Source organism: Zootermopsis nevadensis, unplaced genomic scaffold (genome assembly GCF_977971745.1).
Source record: "Zootermopsis nevadensis isolate Lab colony 2312 unplaced genomic scaffold, Znev_1.0 Znev_ptg000025l, whole genome shotgun sequence".
Taxonomy (NCBI): Eukaryota; Metazoa; Arthropoda; class Insecta; order Blattodea; family Termopsidae; genus Zootermopsis; species Zootermopsis nevadensis.
Genome location: NW_028259157.1, coordinates 10,303,197 through 10,316,573, shown reverse-complemented (window position 1 = coordinate 10,316,573; position 13,377 = coordinate 10,303,197). Strand labels below are relative to the sequence as shown.

At 35.5% G+C, this 13,377-nt stretch overlaps 2 protein-coding genes across 2 annotated transcripts; one reads left to right on the top strand and one right to left on the bottom strand.

Annotated features, from left to right (window-relative positions):
- Positions 1 to 231: 231 nt before the first annotated feature.
- Vps26 (vacuolar protein sorting 26) lies at positions 232 to 10,807 on the top strand. The gene is made up of 8 exons (XM_022071686.2): positions 232 to 418; positions 574 to 717; positions 2,711 to 2,943; positions 4,109 to 4,273; positions 5,653 to 5,759; positions 7,446 to 7,657; positions 9,467 to 9,752; positions 10,037 to 10,807. Exons 1-7 carry the CDS (start codon positions 416 to 418, stop codon positions 9,731 to 9,733), a joined length of 1,131 nt encoding a protein of 376 aa, XP_021927378.2. The 5' UTR covers positions 232 to 415; the 3' UTR covers positions 9,734 to 9,752; positions 10,037 to 10,807.
- On the bottom strand, positions 10,580 to 13,244 carry LOC110833520 (uncharacterized). Its single transcript, XM_022071688.2, has 3 exons — positions 12,851 to 13,244; positions 12,508 to 12,617; positions 10,580 to 11,284 (listed from the first exon to the last, which is right to left on the bottom strand). Exons 1-3 carry the CDS (start codon positions 12,915 to 12,917, stop codon positions 10,883 to 10,885), a joined length of 579 nt encoding a protein of 192 aa, XP_021927380.1. The 5' UTR covers positions 12,918 to 13,244; the 3' UTR covers positions 10,580 to 10,882.
- Between the last annotated feature and the right edge of the window lie 133 nt (positions 13,245 to 13,377).

The window sequence follows — 13,377 nt, the reverse complement described above, 5'->3', positions numbered from 1 at the left end:
TATTATTCAAATGCAGAGATGCTATGGGGGGATTTAATAATTACGACCTGACTTAAAGGCCCATGCATCCGGTACATGGGAATTTCTTGACTAAATGAGCTACTGTTAGTTTCTGAAGTTTATTTTTATCAGTCCACAAATACTATACTATCAAATTTAATATGTGCACCAGTGGTTACATTAAGCACAAATTTTTTAATCTGTGGAGACTGCTAACCTAGCGGAGTAAATTTGAAATGCAGATTTAAAACGTCTGTCGGCCATATTGTTCGAAGTTCTTATTTTCAGCTGAGTGGAGCACATATCCACAAAATGCAAATAGAAGTTCTTAATAGTGTGTGAAAATTTATTTATTGTTAATCTTGCATTGTGATTTGTTATTGTTAAAAGTACCATAAACGATATCGTCGCTATAATGGTAATTCTAAACGAACATTTTCTTACATGTAACATTAAGTGAAAAGAATATGTGAAACGAATATATAACCTACAACTGCATTTGAACACTGAAAGCAGCATTATTATATGAGGGACAGTCGAGTATAAGATGTTTTTACGAATCTTTTTTTACAGAGTTTCTTCGGATTTGGTCAAAGTGCGGACATTGAAATCGTACTCGATGGCACAGAAAATAGAAAAATGGCTGAAATAAAGTCTGAGGATGGGAAGAAGGAACGTCATTTTCTGTATTACGATGGTGAAACCGTATCGGGTAAGGTATGTAATTATTGCAGCTTCCAAGGCGTAAAGATACGTTTTGGTAGGTATGTTGTATGTTACTGCTGCATGGGGTAAGTTTATCAGCATGCATTGGTTTTTAATGTAGTACAAGGTTAATGCACTTTTATTCTTTCTCATTTATTAAATTGTTTTCTGCAAAACGTATACCCCCACACTTTTCACTCATTTTCAGCTGTTACAAAAACATAATTTAGGGTATCAACATTCATACATTATTAAAATGAAATGTTGGGAATAAATTGAAGTTAAACAAGAACAGAGTCAAATGAAAATGGACCAGGACTGCTTTTTTTCATATCCTGACCAAATAATTTGTTGTATCATTCAATACTATATAGTCTGAGCTACTGGCAAAGTCATTAAATGAACCAAAGATAAGGAAAATAATAAATCCTAGTGTTGAAGCAGGTAGTCATCAGTGAAACACCAGTCAAGTGTTCCTTTAGAGATCTAAAAATGTTGTGATGTGCAAGTTGCATATTTCAGCTAAAACAAGTCAATTTTGTTTGGATTTTGTGAAACAAGAAATTATACATGTGAGAAGTATTGGAGAAAATATGCAATAAATCAGATTTGAACAAATGACTGACATTGCCAGTAATTTGCCATAAAGAACATTTTTGGTATAGTGAGTAATTCTTTCCTTGTTCCGAAGTTTTAATTTTGTTGAAAGCTGATTAAATTATTTTGTCAGTTTCCTAGCCTTGGGGTAGCTTCACTGTAGCCCCATTAGATGTCATTTTCACAGTTTTTATTGAACCTTCTTAGTACTGTATTTGTACTATGACCCTTGGCTTAGGCCTATGAAGGATTTATGGAATGTAAATAAATTATATTTCTTTTCCTTTTGTATTCTCCTTTTATTTGTACCATGTATCACTTCAACATGCAGTCCATTACTTGACATTATCCCTCTTCTGTGGAGTGAACACTGGGCTCAGAATTTGTGATAATTATAAGTAGGAGAGATGTATTGCTGGTGTAAAAGAAGAAATGCAGGCTGGTGAAGACTTTTTATTTATTGATCTGTTTTTTAGTGGGAACATTGTGAGAAGATGAATGAAGATTCAAAATGTTTAATAGCATTAATAATTAATTTCATGGTTTTCTTGAGCAAATTTATTTACTGATTTTTCCTTTTCCTTTGAAAATTAAAAATTCACGATAAGTTTTACAAAACCATAGCAGAAATAGCTAAATAAAGTAGGAAAAAGATGTCTTTTTCCGAATGCTATTAGAATATGACAGTTTTATGTTTAAATCTACGGAGTTTCTGAAATACCACTAGGTCTGGTGCCGCTTTTGTGCTCATTGACTCACTTGACCATTTATATTAATGTATGACATGAGAATGTCTTGTTTTCCAAATTCTCAATTTTTAATTAATCTAAGTATTATGCTGCATAAAAATGTATTAATTTTACTTGTACATTTTTGGATACAACATATTAGTTAGTATTGTACCAGAGCATTGGTATCAACTCCTAAAGTATGTTTCTTGCTGTGAACGTGTTGCACACAAGTTGAGGTTTATCTACACGCGTAGATTTTATTTAGTATCGACTATACTGATTTCATATCCAAAATAAGTTTCAGTAACTTACTGGTGTGTAGCTCCTACACCTATTTGATGCCTGGAACTGCAGCAAAGTTCCTCTTCCTGAGAGAGCATAATTACTGAATAAAAGCAGTACTTTACAGGATTTCATAACTTTTTTAAAGTAATTTAATTTGTGGCTTATTTGGTTTAGACCCAGTAATGAAAACCATAATATTAATTTGAACATATTAATATTTGTAATTAATTTTGGGTAATGAAATTTAATATTTTTTGGGCTTTTGATGTTCCAGGGTTTAGGTACTCCAAGGATTATTCTGCATCATAATGATAGTTATGCTAACTAACAGCTATAGTCATTGCATGAATGTATTAAGGCTTTGATAAATGAGGATTCTGTTGACATTGTAGGTAAATGTAACGCTGAAAAAACCTGGTTCAAAGCTGGAGCATCAGGGTATAAAGATAGAATTTGTAGGGCAAATAGAGCTCTATTATGATAGAGGAAATCATCATGAGTTCACATCTCTTGTGAAAGAGCTGGCCAGGCCGGGTGAACTCATGCAGAACACACTGTATGCTTTTGAGTTCCTGAATGTGGAGAAACCATTTGAGTCATACACTGGATCAAACGTCAGACTACGGTGAGTTCACCAATTCTAGCATATCTTTTCATTCCAGGTTGTAATATCACTTTCCTTAGATGATTTTTATTTACTCTATCCATTTCCAGGATAATGTATGAACATTAGAGTGATCAGGTGCTTCCAAAAACTGTCTTTGGTAAGAAGTGATTTATATGGATGTATGTATTGATCACAGTAGGGCAGTGGTCCCCAACGCGGGCACCATGGCACCCACCAAGACTTTTTTTGGGTGCCCGCGTTGTTACGGAAAGAGGTTATACTGAATAATGAAGGCCATTCAACCACGAACATTATAAAATCAAAGCGCAGATCTCGACTTACTGACACCCATCCTGACGATTGTTTGCGAGCAGCAACATCATCCTACACTCCCAAATTTGAAAAACTGGCCGATGAAATGCAGTGCCAAACATCACACTAACTTCCCGCTTGAGTAATAATAATTGTACTTATAAAACTACGTATTTTTGAGTGTATCATTAAATGTCATGTTGTTTTGTGTATTATTTGGTGTCCATATCTTATTTGTGCAGAGAAAACAAAATTTTGCTTCGTTAATTGGTTGGTGCCCGCCACGATCTCATAAACTCTCAAATGTGCCTGTAGGCACAAAAAGGTTGGGGACCACTGCAGTAGGGGTTAAATAGAATTGAAATTACACTTTGTTTCATATTGTGTTCTTGTATCAGTTCAGAAATATACATCCACAACTACAGTTTATGTGACATTATTTTGTTAAATTTTTTGTTCATATCTGTATGCAATAGAGCCTTCAGTTCATAATTGTCCACATATTGTTATTTGTGATCGAGTCCTTAGAGGAACATTGTCCACTGTCTGAGGTATATTTGATATACGCGATGGTTGAGGAGTTGACTCTACTCCCGTCTATAGGTGATTGGTTGTTGTGACACTGACACTTTCTGGGAGCAAACCCAGGACTGTTTGAATGCTAGGTCCATACACTAATTGACTAGTGAAAGAAACAGTGTCATTGTTGTGATAAACAATCATCCGAAGATCAGAGTACAGTCAACTCCTGAAACGTCATGTGTATCAAACATATATCAGACAATAGACAGTGTATATAACATAATGTTCCTGTAATTATTATTTATACCCCATAACTGTATATTCTGTTGTGTGGTGGTGTACTTTGCAGGTACTTTTTGCGAGTGACAATTGTACGAAGGCTATCAGATGTGGTGAAGGAAGAGGACATTATCGTTCACACACTATCAAGTTATCCAGACATGAATAACAGTATCAAGATGGAAGTTGGCATAGAAGACTGCCTTCATATAGAATTTGAGTACAACAAGTCCAAGTAAGACATTTGTTTTCTTTCACATGCTACTTCATATAAGAGTTTATTTGATAAAAATATGTATGGACATTTTGGTCTGACCATATAGGCCCTTTTCTATCTTGGAATGATATGTTTATCCTTGCAGTTGCTCAGCTTAAGATGCTCATGGTCTTGAGCTGCCTACATACAGGAGATCTTGGGTTCAACTCCTACTCAAACATGGAAATTTTCTGATTGTTTCCATGCCATTGTCTGCCAGATTAGGATATCAGAAAGTTTTGTGATCAGAAGAGGCTGGGCCTAGAATTAGACTGTAGCACGAATACTAAATAATATAAATGCTGATTTATCCCTGTCATGTCTGCACACTTAAAACAATTCAGAGCTCAGTTGATATTGCTGAATCATAATAAATGCTGTCACATTGCTTATTAAAGTCACGTTATATTTTTACAGGTACATGGCTCAAATCCCAGCTGCATTTTTGTATTTATTACAGCTCTGAATGGCTCAAGATAATATGTTCATTTCAGCCATAACTGCTTCTAGCCTTTAATTATTCTGTTTTTTTCACAAATAAACTATATTTGATTTAAATGCATCATAAATATTCTAAGAATCAAAAAATAATTTATTCGAACTTATAATGTCATGAACTAAACAAATTTTTTAAACCAGCAGGATACAACAGTCATTCCTTGATTTATAAATGGAAGAATGCATTCTGGAAAGTAATTTCATCTACTAAAATTTTATAATTGAAAAATACTCATTATTTTAACCCTTTTAAGCAGAGAATATTTGTCTCCCTGTTCAGTGCCTAGAAAGTTAGGATTTTGTCTTTCAGTTCATACGAAACACCGATGGAATATCTTAAGATTAGCTGTGCAAAGGGTGCCCACAGTTAGTGGCATCATTGATGTTGTCAAGGCAATCTGACATACAAACCTGGCGTACTAAGTATGTCAGATTGTGCTTAGAGGTTAAGTAGTTTTATAATACATTTTATTTGCAGATATAAACATAAATAAAGGATTACATATAGTCATAATTGGAGAGATTATATAATCTTGATGTGTGCTTTTAAGGGATTTGTATATATGGTTTTAGTATGATCCTCGGTATAAACAGTGATTATTTCTTTAAACAGCATAAAAAAGATCTTTGTAATGGTGAAGTGTTTTATTTGTGGTATGGGCTGAGTTTGCAACTATTGTTTAGATGATATTCAGCTTCAGAGGTCAATATTCTGTTCAAATTTATTCTGAGATTCAGAATTTCAATACCACTAAATCTGTAGTTTTATGCTTTTATGGATATGGCTTGATATATTTCCTGATATAAATGCCTTAATGCGTAGAAGCGTCTTCAGTACATTTGTGTATAATATGTTACAGGTATCATTTAAAGGATGTAATTGTGGGAAAAATATACTTCCTGTTGGTTCGCATAAAAATTAAGAATATGGAGATTGCAATCATCAAACGTGAAACAACTGGCTCAGGTTGGTTTTTATTGTATTGCCACGTTAGTAGCTAACCAAATAAATAAATGACAGTATAATTTACATAATTTGAATATGCAGCAGATACTGATAATAACTTTTTAAAAATATAACATGAAACATGGGTATATTGTTTGACCTCAAAACTAAACAGCAATCATCACAATGTAAATATTTACCTTTTTATATATATATATATATATATAAATATAAATAAAGCACAGCAAGTGTGTAGCAAAATCAGATTGATGCAAATTATATTGAATTTAAGGGTACTGTGTATCGTGAGTATGCTGCACATGGTCAGACTGTTAACTAAAGTTTCTCTTTACATGTGTTGAGATATCACTGATGCAGTGAATCATACTTGGCTGCAAAATAAGGGACCTGGCAGATGGAAAATTTATCTCTGCACAATCCTACTTCTATTGCAAATTTTAGCTAAACACCCCCCGCTACTCACCAGATAACTGTAACTTTTTGTTCCCTAGACTTAAAGAATCTGTGGAAGATAAAAGACTAGATGATGTGGGAACGATTGAATGCAACGGAGCCACTGTTAGCTATTCCAAAAATTGAATTTGAGACATGCTTCCAGCACTGGCAGGTATGGTGGAACAGGTGTATAATTAAATAAATTACATTTTCAGTCAAGAACAGTTATATTCACTTTTTCATATGCGAATATAATCTCAATTGGCTACACATTTTAATACTACTGTGTTTTCATCAGGTAACAAATGTCTTGAATCACACGTATACAAAATTTAAGTCATTATATACATATTACATTGTCCAGTTGCAGGTGTATATGTGCTGAAGGGGTCTATTCTGAATGACATTAACCTCCTGTTCCAGTAAATACACTATCTTAGTTTTCATAAATTCAGTCTATATGAGTTACTCAGGCCTCATTTGTGGGGTCAACAACTTTTATTCGAAGTCATTTTGATTACTCCGTTATGTAGGCATGTAAAGATTGGCATTGTTCCTGCCAGAACAAATACGGTCATGCAGAAGATCTGGTTCCTTCTTTAGAACATTTTTCAAGTTTTTGAGTACTTGATTGTAGGGAGCTTGAGTTAATCGTGTGACCATGTGCAAGAAAATTTCTTTGAATAACATATTTGACATAATGCATGTCTCAAATAAATATGTGTTGTACACTCTTGCAACAAAAAGTTAATGTGGAGTGATGATGCCAAATGTAGTGACCATATGGTTACCATTCTTGCTTTATACTCAGGAGGTCCTGGGTTCAAATCCTGGTCCAGAGAACATCTATGCTGACAGGCTTTTTTTTCTCTCTCTTGGGCAAATGCCAGGTTATTCCATATGCCATTTCCTTTTATATCCTTTCCAATTCATGAATCATCCTATTTTTCATTCCTAAAGTTTCAGCTACAGACTACATTGTTAAATAAACCACAAATAATTGAATATGGAGTGGTGACAGAAAATTAAAAATGTTTTATGAATTATTAACGGAGAAAAAATAATCAAGCTTCTCCATTCTTTACTGTAAAATTTGAAGTCGTGTTGGCAAAGAGAGAATACTGACAAGTCTTTCCCTGTTTTGGAAACATAATATTTACAAGTTTGAGTATTCATGGTTCTATAAATGTTCAGCTGGATAATAATTTTATTGAATGGTTTCATTTTATTAACTCATTGCTTACCTTGCAGGACCAAACACATTCACAGAGAATGAGACAATTGCCAAGTATGAGATAATGGATGGAGCACCAGTGCGTGGAGAGAGCATTCCTATTAGGGTGTTCCTGGCAGGGTATGACCTTACTCCAAGTATGAGAGACATCAACAAAAAATTCTCAGTGCGGTACTACCTGAATCTGGTTCTAATGGATGATGAAGACAGACGCTATTTCAAACAGCAGGTATATAAGTTGACATCTTGCTTAATCTTGCTAACAGAAGATTTCATGGCCCACTTGCTTATTCTGAGTCGGTGGTCCCCTACCTTTTTGTGCCTATGGGCACATTTGAGAGTTTATGAGATCGTGGCGGGCACCAACCAATTAACAAAGCCAAATTTTCTTTTCTCTGGACAAATAAGATGTGGACACCAAATAATACGCAAAACAACAGGACGTTTAATTATACAAGAAACCATGCAATCAAAAATACGTAGTTTTATAAGTACAATTATTATTACCCAAGTGGGAAGTTATCGTGATGTTTGGCGCTGCATTTCATCGGCCAGTTTTTCAAATTTGGGAGTGTAGGATGATGATGCTGCTCGCAAACAATCATCAAGATGGGCGTTAGTAAGTCAAAATCTGTGCTTTGATTTTATAATGTTCATGGTTCAATGGCCTTCATTATTCAGTATAACCTCTTTCTTTAACAATGCAGGCACCGCGTTGGGGACCACTTTTCTAAGTACTTGCCTGTTGCATTTAAAACATTAGCACAGTGCTCAGTCCAGCTTTTTCTGGGTATTTACAGTTTACATTTCCATCAGACCTGTCTTTTTTTACAAAAAGAAGCTAGTTATTAGATTGTAAGATTTGAGGTTTTCACAGCGGTGAGTATGAAGATTTCCGTCTTCTGGGTTGTTGCGCTGTGTAGTCTGGTCGATGTTAAGCGTTTCAGAGGTCATACTGCCTCCGTCATCAGGGCGATGAATAGTTATTAGATTGTTGGACAAAATATTCATAAAACTCATCATCATGGGAAAGAGAAACCTTTTACCATGCTATCTGTGGAAGGGTCATAACCAGGTCTCATAGAATGAAAAAACATTTGAGGCTGACAGTGCTTTAGAGTCAAAACCCAATTTTTTACCGAAAGTTTTCTCTTTATTCAGAGGTTCCGGTTAGATCACATGACTTTTGCTGCCATCACATGTTTGACTTCATCACTTTTGCAATGTTAATCAGCCATGAAGTACCAGAAAAATCACTCATAACTATTTCTTCATCTAGTACGTGTGTTGCTGTACTTTCTTTCGCTATATGCAAGAAGTGTGAAGCTTTTGAATCCACAACTTCTGTCTCACTGCATAACTAATGCAGACAGGAACTCACTGAACCCAAATATTCTATTCAGTGTTTTCGTTTCTGTAATTCACCACATGGGTGGGCATGATGCTAGGTGAAAATAGCTTCATGTGTGTTTATTTCTGTGGGTGATTTTAACATGTTCTATTGTGCTTGCAAAGTTTTATGAGTGATGGGAGAAAACTAATTTTTGTGCCAGCAAAATTGTTATGGGACCTGAAGATTTATAATTAAAGAGGTAAATTTGAAAAATTTACTCCTTAATTTTGTATAAGATAAGAATTCTCTATAATTAAAGTAATTGTCAGTCCTTGCCTGATGAGATATGACTTTATATCTGGTTTGTTGGGTTTTTGAACTTTGTCAATTATCTGGTGTTATAAAATTACACAATGTTTTGAGGACTGGATCTTCTCTGTTCTTCACTTGTGGTGAAGGGGAAGGGCACTTACTCTGTGAGGTCCGTTAGAACAAGCTAATCTCAATCACTGAACCACTGATATTAAGTAGGTTAGGGGTTTAATTTAAGAGTAACAAGTAATTTGCGCAAGTGGTGGTGGTGTACATTGTAACATGTGATGTTCGCTATTCTTTCAGTTGTCACTTACTTTATCTTTAATACTAATTTAGCTGGAGTGGATAATGATTTTCCTTTACACTGAAAGCATGATGGGTCTTGCTTAGGAAATTACACTGTGGCGCAAGGGAGAGAAAACTCGGAAGAACCTTCAGACATCAGCAACATCTCCGCAGTTGCCACCTCTCATGACAGCAGGAACAGAGAGTTTTATACCAGCCCAGAATCACACCTCAGATCCTAAGAACCCTACTGGAACTATAGAGGATATGAAACGGGATATGGACGAGGAAGAGCACTCTAGCAACTTAACCGTCCCAGCTGTTGGAGATGCATGCAGTACTAATTTGACAGCTGATGGCATGGATGAGTGACAGAAGTCATGTTCTCAGGGTGAGATGGACATGTGATAATATCTGTTCTGTTGCATAAATGGGGGGGGGGACAAAAGTTTTCGTGTATATTTGTGTACATACCCTATACATGAGAAGTTTTCTGTCTGCTCTATTTTGGGAACTGTGTTGTAATAACAAAGACCCTAACATCTTGGCCATTCTTCGTTTCTGCAAGAACGTTGCCAATCCATGTTTTAGCTGGTGAAATGTAATTTCAGTAATAACATAATTTTAACATGGATGATTTTTATTCCCAGTCATGTGGTCATTATCCTTTTACAGGAAGGACTGAATTCTGCTTACAGCCAACATGGAAGTTTAGTGGAGGGCTTCTGTCTTTCTTGTGTATCATACATGAACTAATGTGGTCCTGCTAATTTGTAAATATGTGTGATTGGGAATTTTCCATACCCAGTCTTTTAAGGTGACCAGCAATAAATAGCCCTCCATTATATTGAGTTTGATTCATATGCCACTTGGCTTAGGGATCATAATGAAATTAGATGTGACAGGTATTCTTTTTCTGCAAGACTTATCATTTTAAAATCTGCAAAGCATTTACCATGCAACATTTTGTTCCCAAGAGAATGTATCAAGATAATTTTAAATGCAGTTTCTGAATTGTGGCACTAGACAAATTGTCTGTAAGACAGTTCTGCAGTCAGTGTACTGAACCCTAGGATGAAGTTATGTTTCATTATGAAATAGTGGAAGGAGTCTGTGTTATAAGTTGTTATCAAAGCAACGAGAACAGGTGTACCAGAAGTTTGGAATCCTGCTGCAAATAATTCCATTTGTATGTAAATAATGGGTGGAAACAAGTCATTTAATGTTCTGAAGTGCATCTGATAGAAGTCAGAAGTCAGTTTATTCTTTGTCTTATATTTTCTTGTTTCAGTTCACTTGTATGGTTATGAATAATTATTCCATGCTTTAATGAATTTGTAAGAAAGACTTTTCTGTAAATAGAATAAAAACCAAAGTCCATTATACAGAACTACAGGTGGCTTTGGTTGTACTCATATTCTATATAAATATATATATATATATACAGATGCTGTATTTTTATTAGACCTTTAAATCTTGTATCAGTTATATATTTACTTCAAATAAGTGACATGATGTCTGCTACTGTTGTGTCTCTTCATCTGATGAACTGTAATCTATTCCCAATGGATGGATGATGTCTATCTTGGGTTCCTTTGTTTCTTGCATCTCCTCTCTTTTGAGTGCCTGGAACTCTAGAGGTCTGTCCATAAACTCTGCTTCACATTGTGTTACGGTGGGCTGCTCTGTCACTATCCTGTTCTCTGGCTTATCTAGTACTGGAGTGTGGATTTTATGTAACTGAGCAGGTACACAACGATTTGCCTTCTGCTTATATGGTAGTGAAGGTGAGGTGCCTTCTTTTGTTACATGATCACATTTTCGAAGTTTCCGCAAAGTAGCCTTGTATTTGAGTTCCAGTTGTGTGATTCTGTGGTAGTAGTCATATACTTTGCCATCAGTATAGCAAGGTACTTGTGATTGCTAGAAAATAAAATTCTGATGTAAATTTTACTGATCTGCCGAAGCAAAATATTTCATAGAACTAGTAACAACAAAATGGAATTAAACATATTCTGTATTAATTATTTTTTCAGAAAATAGTATTTTGATAAAAATCCAGATAAAATCAACATTTAGTTAAGTAATGTTCAAGAACCAAAGGAGACTGATCCAAGTATTAGGAGGAAAATGGTGTGATATACAAGATGAATATTCAGCAGCAATCTAAATCACAAGGTTTGTTAACCTTAAGTATCTGACAAGATGGTGACAAAACAGGTCACAGACCTGAACGCTTCTATTCTTTCTAGTATATGCACTATTTGCACACTGCCAGCGATAAAAGATTTCTTAGCATTGCAGTTTATCTTAAAAGTGTTTGATGGCATGGTGCATATTCTTTGAGAAGTTAAATCACTCGCCTAGTCAAGAAATCTTTGATTTTTATGAAACCTGCAGCTACACTGCTGGGTTTACAAGTCTTCCAACAATCTCTTTACTGAACTACTAAGCCAGTTTATATCCCATTTCCCTGAGATCCATTTTAATATCCTTCCATTTATGCTCAGATCTTCTGAATGGTCCCTTACCTTCAGGCTTTCCAACAAAATTTTGTACATGCTTCTCCTGTGCATGCTACATGCTTTGCCCATCCCCTCTTTGATTTTATAATCCTGTTATATAAAAAAAGTTTAGCCATCCTGCTACATGCCATGTAGGTTTGGGAGGTGAAGATGCATAGCCCTTACTTGGCAGTAGACAGGGGTGAGTGGTCAGTGTCATGCCCTGGCTGCAATTTACCCCCAGGAAAGGATCCCAGTACTCACTGGACAGGAGGTTGGGTGGGCTCCAGATGCAGAGGCCAGAGGAAAAATCCTGTCCCTAGATAAGAATATAAATCATACAACCCCTTGTTATGCAACCCTGTCCAGCCTCTTTCCACTTTGGGAAGCATTTACCTGGAGATGCTAAGGAACTCATGACAATATAGCTGGCATCCAGCCCAAGTATTAAACACTGTATCCTCTTAAATACAAAGCATTCAACCATCACACCATGGAATATCTTAAGAAATAAGGCACATGCAGAGGATGTCCAAAGTTAATGGCTTCACTAGTGTCCAGAGTTCATAGGATAGCAACATAATGTGCAAACATAGTGTACTAAGCAAGTTGGACAGCTCTTGAGATTTTAATAATACATACTTTCAGACAGTATTCCATTTCTTCTTTGATTGAAGACAAACTATGTTTCATACTGGATGCTGTTCTCAAACTGTGTTGTGGTCTGACTTTACTCTGTTTTTCATGTTTTCCTGCAAATTTGGGAATTGTTTTTAAATTATGATCTAATCCTATTAGCTGTAGAGATTTCTTAATTGGAAATTTCTGAAGTAATTGGTTCTGCCGTCATTAGCGACAAGATGACTAGATCCCCCTTCGATATGATGCTTCATATTGAATTCAATGAATATGGGGATTAAGTCATACCATTCATAATACTGTCACTAAATTGAGTGAAATGAAACTCTGATGCACATTTTCTTACCAGTTACCATCCGAGAAATCCATAATCTATTCAGCTGGCTAAAATTTTTTTCATAGTTCCTCGCCATAAATTATGAAAAACCGGTATGTTCTGTTCTGTATGTTCAACGAGAAAATATTCCCTATCAACACATTGTTTACACTCCTTCCTATGCCTTCGACATCAACTCCATCCATGCACAGATTAAATTAAATAGGTTACACGCACAGCTCAGGTTTACGTTTTAGAAAATATTTTTGACCTAGGCGAGATCTTAGGTCTCACAGCGAAGATTGTGAATGTGTAGTTCATTAGATATTGACCAACATTTCATGGAAGCTTGCCGATGAGAAGAAATATGTACTTTGTGAAAGGTACGTATTCTTTTTCTTTGCAAACCGTGGTAAAGTACAGTATCCTTGCTTTATGCTCCTGGGATAGTACCTTTACTCACATGTAGTATCTCTCGTATGATCTATCAAATAAACGGAAGATGCCGTTTATAATTGCTCCAAGCAGAACACAACCTCTGAAATTACGAAGTTCTG

Coding starts and splice junctions, on each gene's coding strand:
- Vps26 (XM_022071686.2), top strand. Junction 718..2,710: donor GTGAAACCGTATCGGGTAAG/GTATGTAATTAT, acceptor TTGACATTGTAG/GTAAATGTAACGCTGAAAAA. Junction 5,760..7,445: donor ACGTGAAACAACTGGCTCAG/GTTGGTTTTTAT, acceptor CTTACCTTGCAG/GACCAAACACATTCACAGAG.
- LOC110833520 (XM_022071688.2), bottom strand. CDS start 12,917: ATGGCGAGGAACTATGAAAAAAATTTTAGCCAGCTGAATAGATTATGG. Junction 12,618..12,850: donor GATTTCTCGGATGGTAACTG/GTAAGAAAATGT, acceptor CCAAATTTGCAG/GAAAACATGAAAAACAGAGT. Junction 11,285..12,507: donor AAATGGAATACTGTCTGAAA/GTATGTATTATT, acceptor TTTATTTTCTAG/CAATCACAAGTACCTTGCTA.